This window comes from Pagrus pagrus (assembly GCF_965226575.1).
Source record: "Pagrus pagrus genome assembly, chromosome: 19".
In the NCBI taxonomy this organism is placed as follows: Eukaryota; Metazoa; Chordata; class Actinopteri; order Spariformes; family Sparidae; genus Pagrus; species Pagrus pagrus.
In genome coordinates, this window is record NC_140203.1 from 22,867,024 (window position 1) to 22,886,433 (window position 19,410).

General features: G+C 40.6%; 2 protein-coding genes across 3 annotated transcripts; both read right to left on the minus strand.

Moving 5' to 3' along the window:
- Positions 1-1,298: 1,298 nt before the first annotated feature.
- On the minus strand, positions 1,299-8,910 carry LOC311249041 (regulator of G-protein signaling 7-binding protein B-like). Its single transcript, XM_084339721.1, has 6 exons — positions 7,883-8,910; positions 7,453-7,625; positions 6,615-6,745; positions 4,966-5,104; positions 4,746-4,816; positions 1,299-4,401 (listed from the first exon to the last, which is right to left on the minus strand). The coding sequence occupies exons 1-6, from the start codon at positions 8,012-8,014 to the stop codon at positions 4,310-4,312; spliced, it is 738 nt and encodes a 245-aa protein (XP_084195847.1). The 5' UTR covers positions 8,015-8,910; the 3' UTR covers positions 1,299-4,309.
- A 2,251-nt stretch (positions 8,911-11,161) lies between these two features.
- Positions 11,162-19,009, minus strand: rnf180b (ring finger protein 180b). Of its 2 annotated transcripts, none has more exons than XM_084383604.1 (8): positions 18,918-19,009; positions 17,881-17,981; positions 16,882-16,977; positions 15,890-16,600; positions 14,747-14,875; positions 14,031-14,250; positions 13,511-13,636; positions 11,162-12,513 (listed from the first exon to the last, which is right to left on the minus strand). In XM_084383604.1, the coding sequence occupies exons 2-8, from the start codon at positions 17,935-17,937 to the stop codon at positions 12,317-12,319; spliced, it is 1,536 nt and encodes a 511-aa protein (XP_084239730.1). In that variant the 5' UTR covers positions 17,938-17,981; positions 18,918-19,009; the 3' UTR covers positions 11,162-12,316. The 2 variants fall into 2 exon arrangements, with proteins under 2 accessions (XP_084239730.1, XP_084239731.1); XM_084383605.1 differs by having other exon boundaries at positions 18,914-19,009.
- Positions 19,010-19,410: the final 401 nt, after the last annotated feature.

The window sequence follows — 19,410 nt, forward strand, 5'->3', positions numbered from 1 at the left end:
CAAAAGCGCTGTATTAAGTGTTTTATAGTTTTATAACAAAACATTTTGATTGGCACATTAGTGGGATAACAAGAGAACAGAATAATAGGTATGTAATGAATAAATGTGAATATGTACATTAGAAAGACATAATCATAAGTAACATTGCCTCATATCAAGTAATGGTTGACTAAAAGTGAGGTTAATTTAATGAATATCACTCTCACTTCACTTAAAATGTCCCTTTAATCACATGCGATTCAGATGAAATGTCATATAAATATAAAACTTTAAATTTAAACACATGAGCCTACAATTGCACCCGGACTGAACCAAACCAAAAGTTACGTTAATGTCTCATGTGAGCAAAATACTTTATATCTCGGCTTTTTGGACAACACATAATTATTTCACTGTAACGTATTGCACAATAACATCGATACTATGTGTGGCACTACTGGACAAAATCATACAGATCTAATAACACAAGGGTTTCTTGAACCGGCCTGCACTCATATGAGACACTGATATCATCAACAGTGAAGTGTGATGAGGCTCCATCTTGAAGGGCTGTTTAAAGTTAAACGAGCCACCACGTGTCGCTGTGTTTGCTAAGTTTGAAAGCACAAATAGGAAGAAAACCTCAAAGCTCCAGAAGACTTCATCTGCCCATCACTACTTAAACCTAACCAGACTGTAAGCAAAGCATTGTCACAGTATAAAATTGAAAATTGAGCCTTAAGAAATGTAAAGTTTAAACATTTCCACAACGTGATCAGCTCGTCATCAAGCTCTGCTGAAGCCTGATAACGAGCCTTTCATTTGAATCAGGTGTGTTGGAGCAGGGAAACCTCTAAAACATGCAGGACGGGGAGCCGTGAGGGACCAGAGATAAAGAACAGTGACTTAAAGGAATAGGTCAGCATTTTGGGACATACTCTCATTTGCTTTATTTCCAGAGTGAAATGAGAAGATCGATATTAATTTGTGTGGTAAGTATAGAACTGGAGTCAGGACATGGTTAGCGTAGCTTAGCATAGAGAATGGAGGCTGAAAAAACACCTTGCCTGGCTCTAACCAAAGTTCAAAATTACACATTAGTATGTTTCACAATATTAACTTCAACCGCCTTGATTAGCGTTATACAAGAAACAAGAAACTTGACAAGAAAAATAAATATCTCCAGTATGTAATTCACCATAAAACCACAAACTGTCGTGGCTACACTTCAGTTGGAGTACAAATTAAACAGTGAGATAAACATTCCACACTTTATATATAATTATTCCCTTGAGATGAAGAAGATAAGAAATGAAACATATTTGTATATAAAACTTTATTCACATTATAAAATGTCCTAAGCTGTACATTGATCTGGCTGTGGATTCTCTACATTGCAGGACACACCGACTACACATGGCCTACTCTTAGTCATATACATGCCAAAACAAAGAGTTTAGCAATTTAGACACCACCACTTATATTACATTAAAGAAATAAACTTCACAAACACGAATTTACAAATTACATTGAACTGACATTCAATGGGAACGATTCTAGTACAATGCTTCAGATTAAGAACTTGATGGTTGGATTTTATGTTGCTGTTTGGTCGTGGCTTTTTCAATTATACTATTTCTGTATATGGAGCATCTGCAAAGCCCTTTTTCAGGGAAGACTGCTGATGACATGCTGCACATTTGTATAAAGCAAATAAAAGCCCTGCTAGTCCCCCCTAGAGGCTGCAATGGTCATTACATCCCAAAATTTAAAGTGTCGGACAGGACGAACAACATACTGATGGTTCAGCTTTTCTGTATGGCGGCGTAATAGAGCAACCATAATAATATCAAGTTTTGCAGTTTTACAAGAAAAGGTCTTGATATTATAATAATAAGGTTTATTAGGGAACATTTTTACATTTCAAGAACAAAATATCTGTTATGATTGGATTAGCTCGGTTAGATTAAAAGAAGCATCTCATAATTTACCATGTTATTTCCAAATGTTGTCACTTTTGTTAAATATTACTTGTCCTGAGGATGATGCTAGAGGCAAGGTCATGATGTTGTTAAAGGTGTCATTCGTTAGAAACTGCCAGAGTTCGAAGTTGCCTCCAAAACTACAGGGGGCAGTATAACCGCTAATTGCTGCTGCTCACTATACCGTTTGCTGTAGCTGTCTTTGGCTGTAGTTAGCTGCCGTTTGCAAGAAGCTCAGTTAGCTGTTGAGCCAAGTGGCCCTATTAGCTGATGGGAGTCTGCCCAAACTGCAACCACGCAACACAACCAAGCTCAGCTGGCAGTTTGACAACAGGAGATACAGTACAGAGGTGATTTACAGCAGTTCTGACCAGGACTATGACTACGGGGACGGGAAGACACTGCAGATGGGACAGTAGAGAGGTGCAGCGGCATCAGCAGTGGGTGAATACAGTTTCTAAAGCTGGAATATTTGCACATCTTACTCTTTGAATTGAGGAGTTAATTCGACCAAACCAGAGGTGATTGTGGAAAGACAAACTTTTATTTTGTGTGATTTACGATGGGTTAACGAGGCAAATAAGCTCTTCTGAGTTTGGTAAAAGAGAGAAACAAAAATTCAGAAGGTGTTCAGTTGTATTTTTCTGTTTAGTACTGAAAATAGGTGTAAATATCTCCATTTTGAGTTTATTTTGTTTGTTTGTTAGACAAAGTAGCGAACTAATGAAAGACGATCGCGAACTAGACTATCGCCTCCTGAGCTACAAAGTGGTATTGTGAGACAGGATGGGCCAGGGCTAGCTGGTTAGCATGCTCACTTCAGTAGACATCGCTGCAACAGACACATAATGTCAATACTGCCATTTCTTCACATTCTGTTGAGTTTAGTCATTTTTTTAATGTTTTAAACTAAAATCCTGGACATATCTTACATTTTGCCCCTCTAAAAATGAAAAGGGGACGAGGCTCTTATGGTCAATTTCATGTTTACTCTGCCCACTTACATATTTTCTAGATATTTATGTTCGCTTGATATTTTCTGGGTACAAATGGAAGTTTATGTCTTCTGCTTATGCTAAAGTCAGTAAAATAATTAGCATTTATCCCCTGGGGACCATGAGCAGCCACAGCAAATTTCATTAAGTACATATATATATATATATATATATATATACACAGTATTGTATAAACCACTCTCTGTATAGCCAGTAGTTTTCAAAGTTCCCTGCTATGGACTAAAGTATAAGTAAATAAGCTTTTTTGACATTTATCTGTTACTATGGAAACGTTCAGGGGTTACCTCCCTCAATCTGCCTAAGACGTCTAAAAGGTAGAAGTTTTTGGCAAAGCTTTGTAACAGATTTTGATTATGTCTGATGTTTACCTTTATGCGCGTACTGTTAAATAAATTCAGAATCCTTTTTTTTCTCAAGAGAAGGAACATATCTCTAAGCCAATTACGTATATGCATCATAAGTGTAGATGAACTGCTTCGTGTGCGAGGTGTCACACCACAGAGCCAAGCAGAGACTCACCTGGCAAGAGCCTCTACTGAATGATGTATGGATGGAATACATCAGGAGGTCGTTGGGACTAATACTTCTCACATTGTGACACATTCAAACTTGGAGGGGTGACACAAGCACAGACAGCTGATCACTAAAAATGCCAGTGCATAGCCTGAATATGTACATTTATATACTCTTGCTTTATATGAAACGGAACACAGCAGAGAGACAAGGAGGGAACTGGCTGACTATGTGAGGACTAAGTTAAAAAAAAATGCAAAGAAGCAACACTTTCAAAAGAACCAGAAAACTAAATGGAGTTCTGCAAAGGATTCAGTGTAACAAGAACCCGGCCCATGCTTGGTCTTCAAAGTCCCACCAAGCAGAACCTGAAAGATACTGACAAATTAAAGACCTGTTAGCGTGCACTATATTTTTGCTTTATTTTATTATTTTATTTTATCTTTTACTGACTGTTAGCTTCATTATTTCCCTCTCACTGTTGGAAAAAAAATATGTTTGAAGATCCAAAACCAAATCAAAATCCCATCCGAGCCAGAAAATTTACACAACAGAACCGACCACAGCGGAACGAGCTGAGTGGCAGAACTCAAGAACCGAACGATCAACCAGCTAAAAAAAAAGTAACATCAAGGTGAAGAAGACAAATGGGACAGGATCTGATAACATATACTACAATATTACAATTTTAGATAGTATGAAAAGAAAAACTCTGAAGGATAAAATGTACTAGGATTCAGGATTCCCTTTTTTAAGTGTACGTCACAAAATGTGATCAAATAAAAGTCTTTTCCTGCCGGCTGTGCTGCCGTCAGACTCTCAGCCGGACACCATGCAGCAGAGTCCGGGGAAGCGTCTCTTCCTCTGTCTGACCAGTGGACCTGGAGTCAGATTCAACAGGCTGCTGTCATCTGGAACAAACAAACACTTTGGAATCAGGTTTCATCATGTCATCACAAAAGTGCTGGATGTGGAGAAGACATGCTGTTGACTAAAACTAAACTATACTGAATAACTGAAAGAAAAATAACCTTTTATTTTCAAATAGTTTCTAGAGCTGTCCAATAATTGAAGTGGACTGGAAGTATAAACTAGCAGCAAATGTAAATGGTACCCTAAAATTGTAATCAAGTACATAATTTTGAGTAAATGTACTTAGTTACTTTCCACCACTGCTCTGGACAATGTTCATATAAAAGTTGTGGTGAATGTGGTACAGAGCTGCAGAGGGATGTTATGAACAAACATTACATACCTTGGTTTTTCAGTGGCAATGGCATCGTGTCCCTGAGTTTGCTGAGTAAGTTTCGCATCTCTCGCATATCTCTGTGAAAACAAAGACACGCCGACTCAGCCGATAGTTATTTCACTTTGGATGAATTACTCTGACTATACAGCAGTGGAAAAATACAGTTTACGCTGCATCGAAAAAACAGTGTGAGAATATATTTAACAAGCAGGTGCAGTCCGTGTACCTCTCTATATTTTCAATATCGGTTCCCACCAGCCACTGCTCCTGCAGGAAGTCGATGGGCGACGAGGATCGGTCTTCCAGGATGGGAACGTCCGAGCTTTCATCCATCCTGAAGTCCACCCTCGGCTCTGAGTCCGTTCCTTCAGGGCCGAACGGAGACACCAGCCGTGAACACAGCTCAGAAACATTCAACGCATATACACCTAAAAAGCTAATTATTATTATTATTTCTTCCCATAAAACAGGATTATTCTGTGCACGTCAAGTTCTTTAGTGAGTTTATAACTCATGTAGGAGTAAGGTGTCAAATATTTTCTGACTGCTTACTTATTTTCTGACTGTTTACTTTAATCAGAAACAGTGTCTTCTCTAGATTTAACAAAGTCACATTCATTTTATTAAACCCTTTATATGAAGATACCATGTAAATGAATCCAAGCCATCTGTAGACTAAACTAACAGCTCTCTGCTGCCCTCTACTGTTTCAACAGAGTGTAAACTGAACTCTCATTTCCTCAGATATCATCCAGTAATGTGCATATCTCATATGTGAGTACAGGTGTTATGGCCACAATGCATTCTAACCACATATTGATTGTATGGATGTGGAAAATACGGCTAGAAATTTTTTTTTTTTTTTAAGCCAACGACACATTAAAGCATCAATAATTATAAACCAAGAATACAACATACATTATTCTGAAATATGCCGTTCTGCATAATGACTACTTTTACTTCTGGTACTTCAAGTACTGTGTATTTTAATGCTATGTAACAATGTAAATGCATGACTACACTGTGTAGATGCTCTAGCTTTCTTTATTATTTGTTTTCCAAATGCAGGTCGACACATTCACCAGAGTACTCATGACTACCTGTGATGGAGTCATAATGATGTTTATTATGTAATTTATTTCATTTCTCTATAAACCACCGATGGGCTCTCTACCATGCCTGCCTACATAGAAAACAGAGATACACGTCCTCAGCTAAACCACATTATGATCACGCAGTAATTGTGATATGTCTCTTCCATGTGTAATATGTGCCCTATTTCTAAATTGTTTTTTTTGTGTGTGTGTGTGTTTTTTCCTTTTCGTTCAGGGCCAAACATTTTAAATGGCTGGGAAAACAGGTGAACCATAACATAATGTATACATACATATGATTTGTGAGCGTAGAGCAGTTTCTGATGGCCTTTTATCTGTGTCAAGTGTTCAACATAAACCTCTCCCTCAGACACATGGCACCTTGTCATAGCAGGAACAGCGCAGGTGTTACTAATAACATTAACGACAGCCCAGTGCTGACGGTGTGACAGTGATTTTTATCATTCACACCTGTGCTCCTGTGAAAAATCTCTGGTTTTTACCGGCTTCTTTCTTCTCTGATTGATGGACAGATATCTCCACATTTATCATCAAAAACAACCAAAAACACATGAAGTTGGTTTGACCCGCAGTCTTCATGGTGGCCACGTGATGCACATGGAGGCAGTTAAATTATATGAATCTGTGTTTATTTGCTTCTCCTAAGTCCAAAGATTACTTTTACATTTTGATTAAATTCAACAGGGTTTTCAAAATAAGACAGTATTTGTGATTGTGTGTGTGTGTGTGTGTGTGTGTGTGTGTGTGTGCGTGAGGGTACTTTTTCTGTGCAGCTGCAGCACCCCCAGCAGGCACATGGATTTGAGCATCTCTGTTATGAACATCTCCAGGCAGCACTGCAGCTGGATGAAGAGCCGACAGATCTCAGGGTGGATCTCTCCGTCCTCTGGACTGCAGCGTGAAGAGGAGGAGGAGGAGGAGGAGGAGGAAGAGGAGGAGGAGGGGTGGGAGGAGAAGAGAGAGGAAGAGAGGATGACAGGGAGGAAGGAAGGAAAGAGATACAGACACAGACCGAGGGGATTGTGAGGACCAGGTTCAGGCTGACCAGGTGTCACAACACGCTCAGCTTTCTGAACATGTTCCTCCTCCTTGTATTTCTCATTCATTTCATTACAAATGTTTTTGTTTTTTGCTGCACAGAACAGCAATAACATGACTTTCAGTTTAACAGATTATTCAAAATTATGTTTGTATTTTTACAAATGGATTTCTCTGTATTTATTGTTCGGTTGAGTTGAGATCCTGCTTCGTGGAAGGTTCAGGTCCACTCTAACTGTGTTGCATCTTATTAAGTTGTTGTCATTTTGCTTTATTTTACTTCTCCTGTCTTGTTATCTCATCATAGCAGTATGTCGGTACCTATTCTGTCTTTTGTATCCAGTTCCTACAGCCAATAAATAAAATTATTTATTCAATTATTTTTCTTGCATTGTTCCAGTCAAAGGAATGGCTGGAACAAGGAGTCATACAGTATGATGGAAACATTTGTTCTGATCTACTTAAAGGGGAAACTCAGGTTTCATAACAAACAAAGAGAGACGCCTTTCTGCTGCTTTTCTTTTTCTCCCAATACCAATCACTCTTTGTTTCCTTCTTACCCTGAGACAGAGATGTCGGCGAGGTCCTGGTGAGCAGCCCGGGCCATGGAGCATCCTTTGGACCGTGTGTGGTGCATCTGAGCCCGCAGAGACGGACAGTCGGCTGAGATCTCCCCGACGGAGATCACCTGCTCCCGGTACAGCGCGACGAGGGTGTTGAATTCCTGGACAGTCTGCAGAAAAAAAACAACAACCACCGACTGCTGGTCAAGCACCTGGACCGGGAACAAATCACCTTCACTACAGTATGAACAACAAAGCTTTAAAGGATTCTCTCATGTGTCTTCCTTTTTTGCGCCCCCGCTGCGCCTGCACATGATAAAATCGCGTCTGTCTGGTAAATAGAAGAAGAAGAAGCGGGTCCTTTACTGGTGCAGAGCAACGATCCTACCGATCATTGCCAGATGACTGTCAGTGTTTTTGTTCTCACCATCCTGCTGCCGTCCACGGCCCCCTCCGTGCTCTCCCGGCGCTCCGGCTCCGTCTGCGCCACTTTACTGACGGGGAAAATGATCCCTGCAGATCTTGGGCGCTTTTTCCGCCCGTACGGTGCAGAACACATGCATGCACACCCACCACCGGAGCCCGGCCAGACGCACACACACACTCACACACACACAAACACACACAGAGAGAGAGAGAGAGAGAGAGAGAGAGAGAGAGAGAGTTTCCCTCCCGTGTCCTCTATGAAAGCAGAAAATGACCCGCTCACACAGCAGCAGGGTCGCAGGTTCGGTTAACGCTCAGAACCCTCCCCCCCCCCAAACAGGTGTGCGCCGTTATTCCCGGAGCAGGACCGTGTAGCGGGCCGGACGGACCCCCAGCAGCTACCTCTGCATCCCAGCCGAGAGGAGAGTCACCTTCAGCCCCTCCTGAAGGCCGACAGGGAGGCTGCTCCGTCTTCCGCCGCGCGCTCACGTGTGAGGAGGATTCAGAGAGAGCCAACAGCAAAACAAGTCGTCACCCGCCGACTGACGGTTAACCGTTTAGGAGCAACAGCGCGCCGCGAACTCGCTCATCTGAGGCACGAGCGTCGAAACTGGACGATGAGGAGGGTTTGAATGCATCGAGGCTGCTTTGACGGATTTAAAGACATTTTTGTGTCACAACTATTTTAGTCTACTTGCACATCACTGTTGCACAGGAGGGGACAGTCTGATTTTTCACGTTGTTAAACGTTTTCTTTTTAAAAAAAAGCTGCTTTGGCTCTTTTGGCCACCAGGGGTCAGGATATCTCAAAAACAAGCTGCCACGCCCCTTTCCTGTTTGCCCCATGGGAAAGACTTTGTATGGTAGCAAATGGAGAAAGACAATCCATTTGCATTGTGTGATGAACTACACATAGGATCTTTGTCGGTTTAAAAGATTTTCCAAGTCAATAAAGTTTGTCATAAAACCAATGAAATATCAGACTGTAAAAGTACGTCATTATACAGTCGCGTCAGTAAAGTCATCTTGTTGAACAGTCACCGAAACCCAATACCTAAACATTGTGATGAACTACCGTTCCACATAACCGCAGTTGTCAATGTGATCAGATTTATTGTGATTTTAGAGTTGGCAGCCATGTTGGTGACGTGTGTTGAGTGAGACGATGTAGTTCACTACAAAACCAGAATGTATTTTACTTTAATTACGACAAACGACTTTTCTCCACTCACTACCATACTAGGTTTATCTGAAATAAGGTCCCATGAGGCAACCCTGAAGGGGCGTGACTTTGGCGTGTAGTTTGTAGTCCTAAAGCTTTGGAATCAGCATTTTTGTGTATCCGGTTCCCTCATCTCAAAGTCAGTGACTTTTTGAATGGGTTTTCGGTAAAATGCCTGAAATATGGTCTGTGGTTAGCACAGCCTTAAGATATTTTGTTCTACGGCGTAAAATACATCAGAAATGTCTCACAATTGAATTATAATTTATATGGCATTAAACAACCAACACTTTACCCCTACATAACATCATTTTTACCAGTTGAACTTATGAACAAGTGCTGTTTTTCCCTCGAGGCTACAGTACTGAGGGACAAAATGAGCCAGCCACAGAGGAGGTGTCGCTTTTTTCCTTGACACCATGAGCAAAATCCAAAGAGATCCACTGTGACAGGTTACTGTGAGTTATAGAAATGTAGAGAGAGAAGCGAATAAACAAGGTTCATCAAGTTTTCTGTTAGGATAGCCTTTTATTCATGAACCGTTTCCAGTAATTGATGGGGCCCAACATGTTTTGCTTTTATCTTTTAATACTGAACTGTTGAGCAAACAAAACAACTCAGAGATGTTAATCCAGAAAATAATAAGACACCACATTTTTCTACATAACACAAGCAGACACCACATTTTTCTAAATAATACAATTAAAACACATCAATATGCAAAATTTGACCCCATATTTAAATTTCAAAAAATACACGGACATAGAGCTTTTATGTTAATTTGAATGTAGATGATTTTTTTTCAGACGTTTGTAACTTTTACAGACTTCTTTTCCTTTAAGAAATAGACATACGTTTTATATTATCTAAACTTCTTTCTGGTTTCATACAAATATAGTGTTTACAATACAGTCTTTGCCAGAGAGCTAGAACTCAAAGTTGCATGTTTCCAGTTTCACAGCACTGGTTTCAGACATAAGGCACAGACTAAGCAAAGGCACGATACTGAAATGAGTATTTTACACAACTTTGAATCTGATTTTCTGTCTGTTCTTTACTCTCCTGCTGCTGTCAGCCCCCTCAAACAATCATTCACACCACTTAATAATCTCTACTGTCTTTACTCGCCAGGTATTTGGGTTCTGAGCCTCCCTCTGCTTTGTAAATAAAACAACATGTACAAGTAAGCACTTCAAATTTGATCTTAAATCAGCATCACTCAACAAAATACAAAGACTAAACTTCCTCCGGTGATGCTGGAGCAAAATTACGAGGGATTGATGAGTCTCATGCTAAATATTTAAGGTCCCATAATGTAACAAGTGGGATTTCTATGTATTTTTAATCTTAAAGCTTAGCTTTGTATCAGATATCCTGTCAATGCAACTTGTAAACGGTGATTTTGTTGTTCTTTTCTGTACATGTGACATCTACTGCATGTCTGTCTGTCCTGGGAGAGAGATCCCTCCTCTGTGGCTCTTCCTGAGGTTTCTTTTTTTTTTTCTCAACATGGCAAGTTTTTCCTCACTTGAATCGAGGGTCTAAGGACAGAGGATGTCGTTCACTGTACAGATTGTAAAGCCCATTGAGGCAGTGTGATTGTGATTTTGGGCTATATAAATAAAACTGATTTGACTTGGCAAAGGTGCTGTATATATACTGTGAAAGCATCAAAAAGCTCAATACACAGGCTGTATTCAGAAACTGTGTCTTATATCTAGCTGTCAGGACTTCTGTAAGGTTGTGATGCCACAACTACACAGTCACCGCCCTCAGCCACGCACCCAGCACAGCTGTGGTTGCAAAAACACTGGCAGAGTTTTTGTGGGTTGGGTGGCTACTGCTCAGGCTTGTGAGAGCTGACCAATCAGAGCAGACTGGGCTTTTCATGAGGGGGCCTTAAAGAGACAGGCACTAAAACAGAGCATTTAGTCAGGGGGTGAATGGAGGTGCAGCAGCAATGGACAGTATATACAAAAATAATGTGTTTTTTTAACCTCACAGCTTGTAATTTCCTAGTAGACACCCAAAACAAAAATATGAACCTGACAATGGGAATTATATGGGACCTTTAAAGGTTTTGTATGCATTTATTGCTGACATGATTTTTTTTCGTATCACATTGTCTCCCAACATCCCACCTGTGCTTCATATAAGAAATAACTCAATATTCTGGGAATATAACTTATTTGCTTTCATTAGAGAGTTAAATGAAAAGTGCCATCAGTGATCTCATGTCTATGCGTTAAGTAATGTACAGAGCTGGAGCCAGGATGTGGTTAGCCTAGCATAGCAGCTAGCATGGCTCTGACCAAAAGGCTTAAAATACACCTAAACACACTGCTAAAGCTCGTTAATTATAACGTAACTTGTTTGGTCATTCCATACACAACAAAAACAACAATTTATGGTTAAAGGATGGATACATTTTTTATAATTTCTTGAAAAAAAGTTCAATTTATCCATCAGCTCAGTACTTAGGTGCAATTCCGTCTTCTTACATTAAATACATAACAGCGAGGCAGCATAAGGGTTCAACATTCCCACCTTAAACAGGCTTTAAAAGGGGCTTCAGAGTTGTTGGTAAGCCTATTTTAAACTTTGGACCAAGCCAGGCTAGCTGCTTTCCCCTGCTTCCAGTCTTTATGCTAAGCAAGGCTAATTGCTTCCCAGCTCCAGTACTCAAGGCACATATCAATCCTGTATTTTGTGTCCAATGATCACTTCCATTATTACCAAATTGTTCTACCACCAAACAAAGGTATCATTACCAAACACCACACTTGATGAGCTACCACTGATGTCCAACATAATTAAAAGAATTAAAAGAGGAAGCGCCATTCTGCTTTGGGCAGTGGTGTTTTCCTGTATTTTAGCCTCATCCATTACTTATCACTGAAAGGACAACTCCCAGTTTGTTATTGCACACAGGCCAACAAAAAATAAAAATATTCAAATCATCATCAAATGTTTGAAGTTAGTCTTCAGTCAGTTAACCAACATTGTAAACTTTTCCAACCATTTGTGCAAATTTCAAGCTTAAAATTGTTCAGATTCCTGCTCCTCATATCATCCACATCTGCTATTTCTGAGATTCTTTACCATTAATATAACAGGTTTGACTTTCCAACTAGTGAAACCAGAAAAAACACACATAACTCCTCTTGAAAGAAGAAAAACTGCACCGCAGACTCTGGAGCGCTTCTCAGCTTTTCAAAAGAAGAAGTAGTACATGAGGAAACAGAGGAACAGGAAAAACAGGATCCAGTTGATTGAGTGGATGTAGACGATGACCAGACCGATGTCAAAGAGCCAGCCGCGCATGTCGGTGAGGTCGAAAGCATCCAGCGTGAAGCCTCCGTGGGCAAAGTGCCAGCGTCTTCCTGCCATCGCTGCCCGTCTCTGCTCTCCTGAAGTTAGACAGATACGATAACCATTTGTATTCAAAGTGAATTAACACAATTTTATGCTCGTTTGAAATTGCAATGCAAACATTTTTAGCCCCAAAAAGTCATTCAGTCTATTGCAGATTCTGAAATGTTAGGCCTGTAAGATTTCACTTTATCGACCAATTCCTCACAAAATTCCTGAAACAAGGTGAGCCTGAACGAGGTCTTTTGGTAGAATTTTCTTGTTTTGTTTATTAAATAAGATCTTATGGCTAAATATTATGTTTTACAAGAGCTATCAATATAACATTTCCATTTTATTCTTATTTTTGATCTAAAATTAGGACAAAATTCATAACCAGGAATCCAGTTTTTACTTTATTTTTCCACTTTAGGTGCACAATGTAGGCCAATCTAAAAACAAACATTTAATTGATACTCAAATAGAAAATAAAATGTCTTAAATAAATTCATTTTAATATTGGCATCCCCCATTTTCCATAGACAGAGGCTAAATAACTCGGGAGATGCTTTTCAGTGAAATCATTGTTGCCGAGTATTGCGCAAAACATTTATGATGTTGTGTAGAATACTTTTACAACCACCATATTCCATATATATAGATATACTGTATACCATAGACAGTAAGTTCACAGTAAGTTCACTGTGTAGTTATGTTTATCTTGCTGGATTTGTATCACTGCTGTTTTATTGTTTGTAAAGCCATTTGTAGGATTGAACTTCTCAACTGCTGTAAAGATAAAGTTTATTATAGGCACTAAATTGTATGGGGAAGTAGCAGTAACATGTCTGCTTTCTTAGTGAACAAGGTCAGGGCATGAGGGCAGCTTTAAAATGAGGTCAGTCATATAGAGACGCACGTTTTTCACATGTCTAGTGATAAACTGTTTTCAGAAACAGCACCCTGAGAATTCACTGTCAAAAGACAGAAGTGAAAACACTGTGTCAGACAAAAGGGGAGAAAAAAGTATGCCAACTTCTACAAACACTTTCTCACCCCAGAAGGTATGAAAGCGCTTGCGACAGCTGGGCAGAGGCCATTTTGCACAAGAAGCACCCTGGAAGTTCTGCTTGCGGGCGTAGTACACTTTGGGGAAGAAGGTCTTCGCTGTTTGGTTGAGCTCTGGAAAGGAGTGAGAACAGTCATTATTTCATCCGTTTGGTGAAGGCAATATGCCATTATTACTGTACTGTAGGTCATTTCTATCAAGGGCAGGGCTACAACTAATGATTTATTTTTTTTCCATCCATCCATTACAACCAATTATCCTGCGCAGGTAGGCAGGGGACTGCAGCCCATCCCAGCACACATGTAAGAGGAGGAGAATACAGGCAATTTAGAGCCTCCAGCATGCCCCTGGGCTCAGAACAACGAATCATTTAGTCTATTAAATATCAGACACCTTTGAAAAATACCCATTGCTATTTTCCCAGAGACAACGTGGCGTCTTCAAATTGCTTGTTTTATCCAAAAATGCAAAAATATTCAATTTACAATTACATGAAACAACACTCACCTTTGTGGAAGTTGGTGTGTGAGATGAGGGTGCGGCAGAGGGGGCAGGTTGTGTTTGTCGGTCGGTTCTTGGCGATGGTGCGGAGACACGGCTCGCAGAAGGTGTGACCGCAGGGCTGACAGCTGTAAGGGCTGAAGTAGACGTCGAGACACACCGCGCAGGTCAGGCCCTCTCTGTCCTCCTCCTCACTGTCCAACAGTGAAGCGCTCACACTCTCAGCCTGGACACACACACACACACACACACACACACAACTTTAGCAACAACTTCCATCAAGATATTTCAATTGTATAGGCATGCTATAGCAATCCCCAATTTTTTTCATCATGATCCATGCTTTATTCCCTGAGAAATTAATGAAAATGTAAAAAAAAACGCCCCATCTTGCAATGTTAAAGAACGTAAGAAAACAATCCTGGATCTGTCCCTTTTATCCAGATCAGCACCAAAAGTTAATGGGGTCTATTCTGGGCCAAGACCCATCCTCCATCCAAGTTTCCTGGAAATCCGTTGAGTAGTTTTTGTGTAATCCTGCTGACAATCCAACCAACTAACAAACAGACCCGAACGAGAACATAACCTCCTCGGCGGAAGAAATAACTTCCGAGGCTTTTTAATTTGATGAGGCTTTAAAAGAACTGTGATTTAATTTTCTGTTCAGTGGTAGTGATTTTGAATTAGACTCTGATACGCCCACGCCGTCAGTGCTCTCTCACCTGCTCCTGCTCCAGCTGACTGTGCAGCCAGCGCTCTCTCCTCCTCTGTTTCCTCCGCAGACCCTTCAAACGGTTCTTCTCTCGCTTGCTCAGTCTGTTTGAGGCCGGGAAGGCCATGAAGGCTTGAGGCTGAGAATAAGATACACACACCACACAACAAACGTTAAGAATTCCAAAGTAGTCACTGAAAAACAACAGAATCAATGAGGAAGATTCATGATGTTAACTCTTTATGAAGAGATTATTTAACCACAACAGCACTAACTGCTTCATCTTTTTCTGAGGTGTTAGGCTATAAAGGAACTGCTTATGACAACCACAGTCAACATCAGCATGAAACAAAAGTCCTGCTAACTTCACTGAGCAAGAGACTGCAGTCTTCACCACATTCTACAATACAAAAGGGGCAGACCACATTAATACCAATTATTCAGCTATGTGTGTTCAGACAGAACCTGAATTCCAGAGGCGGCGTGACTGAGTACATAAGAGGTCTAAGGAAATATGCTAAGTTACCACACAGAGGTCTACTCGCACAACGTGATCAGTGTGTCAGGATCAGGATTCATCCTCTGGTGATCATGAATATCCACAGCATGTTTCTTGTACAGTGTATCAGGCCACTGATTTTCAAGATACCTCAATATATATCAACTTACATGCGGGAAAAAAATACCAGTTATACATGGAAAAGCCTCTGTCATCCTGTCTTTCTACCCGAAAAACAGTGTCTGTCCCCGACAGCAGAGCCAGGTGGCTCCCGCAGTTGAATGGCGGCGATTATGTGACGTGATTCAGAGCAAAAAACTTTTACTCGCCACGTCTTTGTCGCCTTCCATGAGTTTTTTTCCTGATAAGGTAATTATGTAATTTAGAGCAAAGAACGTATCTTTGTCATTTTCCAGGATGCATGGTGGATCAGGAACTCAATCACAACACATTATAACTGCATTCAGTGACAGTTTAGCCACCAGAATGCCCCAATTCTAGCTTTGTTAATCATTGTCAACAAATCCCATCAAAAAAAATGTGCTAAATGGGAAATAAAAAGAATAATTTTAATATATTGTTATCACACTGAAATGATTAATAATTGTCTACAGTCGTAATAAATGCAGATTATTTTTTATTCAATGTAAATACCGGCACTTCCTCGTCCTGCTCGGCCACACTGTCAGAGATGGATCTCCCTCTGAGGAACAGGGCTGACTCAGACACCTCCTCGTGGACAGCTGTGCTCTCTGGAGAAGACTCCACGTCCTCCACAGTGTGCAGGAGCTGTTGATGCAAAGGTGACCCTGTGTTTCCAGAGACAAATGAATGGCGGGCGACAGGGGCGTCAGAAGCCTCACCGTCAGTGTCAAACTGCTGACTCATGAGCTCTGTCCCCGCCCTCGTCATCCCGACGGCAGACCTGTCTACAGGACCTGCGGGGCAAAAACAAGATGACCTGATGGTGGCGTCATCTTCCGAACTGCAACGTCTCCTGTGAGAGATGCAGTACAGAGGGCTGAATGAAAACGACTGGGCGTTAGAGGCCTCTGCAGGGCTGCTGTCGGACATGACGGCAGCACAGTTGAGCTGTAAACTCTCCAGTGCAGTCCTGTTCAGTTCAGGCCTCGGCTCTTTGTCTTGAGAGCCATCTGTCAGCAGACCAGCCAGCTCCTTCCTCGGCCTCGTCCTCCTCGGCTGGACGATGAGGACGTAGTGTTTGTGGTCACGGTCCACGCGGCTTTTGTTGAAGTGGACGGTGGCGTCCCGGCCGCAGGGACACTCACTGCGGTTAATGAAGTTGAAGCCGCCCAAACGAGCTGAGCAGTTCTGGCAGTTCAGTTTTCCTACAGTCCACTGGGCCTAGACAGACACCACAGACACATCAATCTCAGTCACACTGTTTCTTTTTGAAAATGTTAAATCCATTTACCATTTTTCTATTTTGAAACATAGAGCTGCAACTGATGTTTATTTTTCTTATCAATTCATCCATTGATTTTTTTAAATCAATGTTGATTAAAAAAAAGTTAAAAAGGCCCATCACATGGCCAAAGTGACTTCCTCAAATTATTAGTCTTCTCTGTCAAACAGTCCAAATCTCAGCAAGTGCACACAGTTCAATACATAACTGACACACTTACCTGGTGAACTGAGGTCAGGATCCACTCTGGCAACGTGTCAACATTCACGTGCCAGATACTGCAAACAGCGTCTAAGCTTTCATCCGCGTTTTCAACCTGCGTCAACGTAAAGACACACAGTCAACCAGGACGACCCCAATCAGACCTCAGAGTTTCTTTGAAACACAGGCTGTTATCTTTGAGTTTTCCCAATGCTGATGACTCAAAACAACTAATGTAACTTTCCTTTATCACAATTTCCCAGAGCCCATCGAGCCCAATCTTCAAGTTGTATAAGCAGAGAAAAGCAGTGAATCCTCATATTTGAGAGGTTCCAAACACAGAATATTTGGCATTTTACTTGTAAAAAGTTCCACAAGCTCCAAAAGTGTGGAACAAATTCCCTGAATACCTGAGGTCTGCTAAAACTGTAAGCTCATTTAAATCAGAGCTTTACAAATTACTGTTTACTGTGGCTCTCATAAAAGGTACATTCATAACGTCTTTATATTTCTATCTTTTTAATTGCTTGCTACATTTCCTTAATGTCTTATTATTATGATCTCTGTAAAGTGTATTGTCATGTATCTGAATGCTGCTATATAAAAAAACATTACATTTTACACAAGGCAAAATTATCAAAGTCCTCCGTGATTAATTTCCAAACTGATTAATCAACTCACTGTTTCATTACTAGTTATACTGTAGCTGTGCAAACAGTAAACAATTCCTCAAGAGCAAAGCCGGGCTGCAACAAGCGATTATTTTTATTATTGATTATAATTGATGTATTCAAATTGCTTTTTTTGTCCAACCAATGGTCCAAAATCAAAAGACTCTTCATTTACTGTCATAATGACAAAGAAAAGCAACCAATCCTCACATGTAAGGAAATTAAATGTTTGAGATTTTTGCTCGAGAAATGAAGTGATTAGTGAAAACGTGCAAGAAGTGAGAATTTTCACAAGAAGCAACTTAAGACTCTCATTGCAAAATCAGACACAGAAAGTTTTCACCGACCGTTGACAGACATGACGAGTCTATGACGCCTTTCCGACACCTCCTGCAGCGGAGCATGGTTCTCTCTCGTCAGGCTCTCCAACACAACGTTTTCAGTCCAGCTGTCAGTGATGATGAGGACAGACAAAACACAGTTTAGACACACAACTGGAAACACAACACACACACAATGGCAAAAAATACTGTTCTTCTTTAAAGTTCAGGTTGGAGTTAGTTATTAAATATGTTTCGCAAAACCCTGCATGTAGAGTAAATGTAGCCAGGGCTAACTGAGTCAAAATGTTTAAATATAGATGTGCGTTACATAAAACCTCAGACTCGATAGTTGTAAAAGAGTTATATTATGACTGCTGAAAGATAAGTTGTTGCAGTGATTGACCTATTTACATTTGAGGTAACCTGATGCTGAACCTTATGTGACTGCTGCATATTTGTATTGATGTTGCTATTTTTACAGTGAACCTCTTTACAATTCAGAGAGGAAAATACATGTTAGGTAAATGCAAATTAATGACATTTACTATGAGAAAAGTATTTGGGTACTTGATCATTAGAGACATGTGTGCTTGTTCACGTGTTATTCTAAAACTATGTGTGTTAATATGCTGCTATAACAGCCTGAGGTCAGTCAGGGTTATCAGTGAGGGGGTTAAACAGCCCCAGACCAAATGTATGAACAGGGCTGCCTACTGTCGTTATGCCTGTTCTGCCTGTTGTGTGATATAAGGCTGTGAAGTTAAAATAATTGGCTGGGTTCAGTCGTTTATTCAGTGCCAGGTTGAGAGGATTTCGGGTCTCTCCCTCAGTGGCCGAACTACATCTGTGAAATGACAGTTAAATGTGTAGTTTTCTCTAGTTCTAGCATGTTCGGTGTAGAGCTAACAATCACAGTTACACAATATAAACACATTTCTGCTGCTAACTTAGCCCTGCTAACCACAACAACAGGTCCTCCTGTGGCGTTCACACCAAGAAATAACATCCCACAGACAGTGACAGTCACGACATTATTGTTTCTGTTCTCCAGACTCACCTACCTGACGGCTGGGGGGGAATGTCTGAGTTGTGGCAACGAAGAAAATCATAAACATCCATGAAGAGAAGCTGAGCACACAAACAAGAAAGTGAAGCAGCCTGCCCCTTTAAACAAACCGTGACGTCAACAAGACTGGGACGCTACGGCGAGTGTAGTAGACCAAGAACCATAAAACCGTTCGCTTGAAAGGTAAAACGGTCAAGAGTGAAGAAACGATCAGGAGAGTGGAGAAATAAAGCGAAAATAAAAGAAATGTACATTTAGAATCATCAAGCGATTCTAATAGATCACATTCCTGCCGCCATGACGGTACAGTCTTAGCTGTATTACGTTGCTAAACAGAAAATAAACCGTTGTTGAACTACAGACTAGTCTACGCCTGTCAATAATTTATTTTTCTTACAATGCAGCCCTTTTTTAAGGTGTCAAAATCATGAAGATATCCCATTCAGATATTAAAAAAATCCCTTAAAAAGACTCAAATCAAATAGTTG

Coding starts and splice junctions, on each gene's coding strand:
- LOC311249041 (XM_084339721.1), bottom strand. CDS start 8,014: ATGTGTTCTGCACCGTACGGGCGGAAAAAGCGCCCAAGATCTGCAGGG. Junction 5,105..6,614: donor GCTGCAGCTGCACAGAAAAA/GTACCCTCACGC, acceptor TCGGCCCTGAAG/GAACGGACTCAGAGCCGAGG. Junction 4,817..4,965: donor GATATTGAAAATATAGAGAG/GTACACGGACTG, acceptor TTGTTTTCACAG/AGATATGCGAGAGATGCGAA.
- rnf180b (XM_084383604.1), bottom strand. CDS start 17,937: ATGCTCCGCTGCAGGAGGTGTCGGAAAGGCGTCATAGACTCGTCATGT. Junction 16,978..17,880: donor ACTCGTCATGTCTGTCAACG/GTCGGTGAAAAC, acceptor ACGTTGACGCAG/GTTGAAAACGCGGATGAAAG. Junction 12,514..13,510: donor GCGCTTTCATACCTTCTGGG/GTGAGAAAGTGT, acceptor GTCTAACTTCAG/GAGAGCAGAGACGGGCAGCG.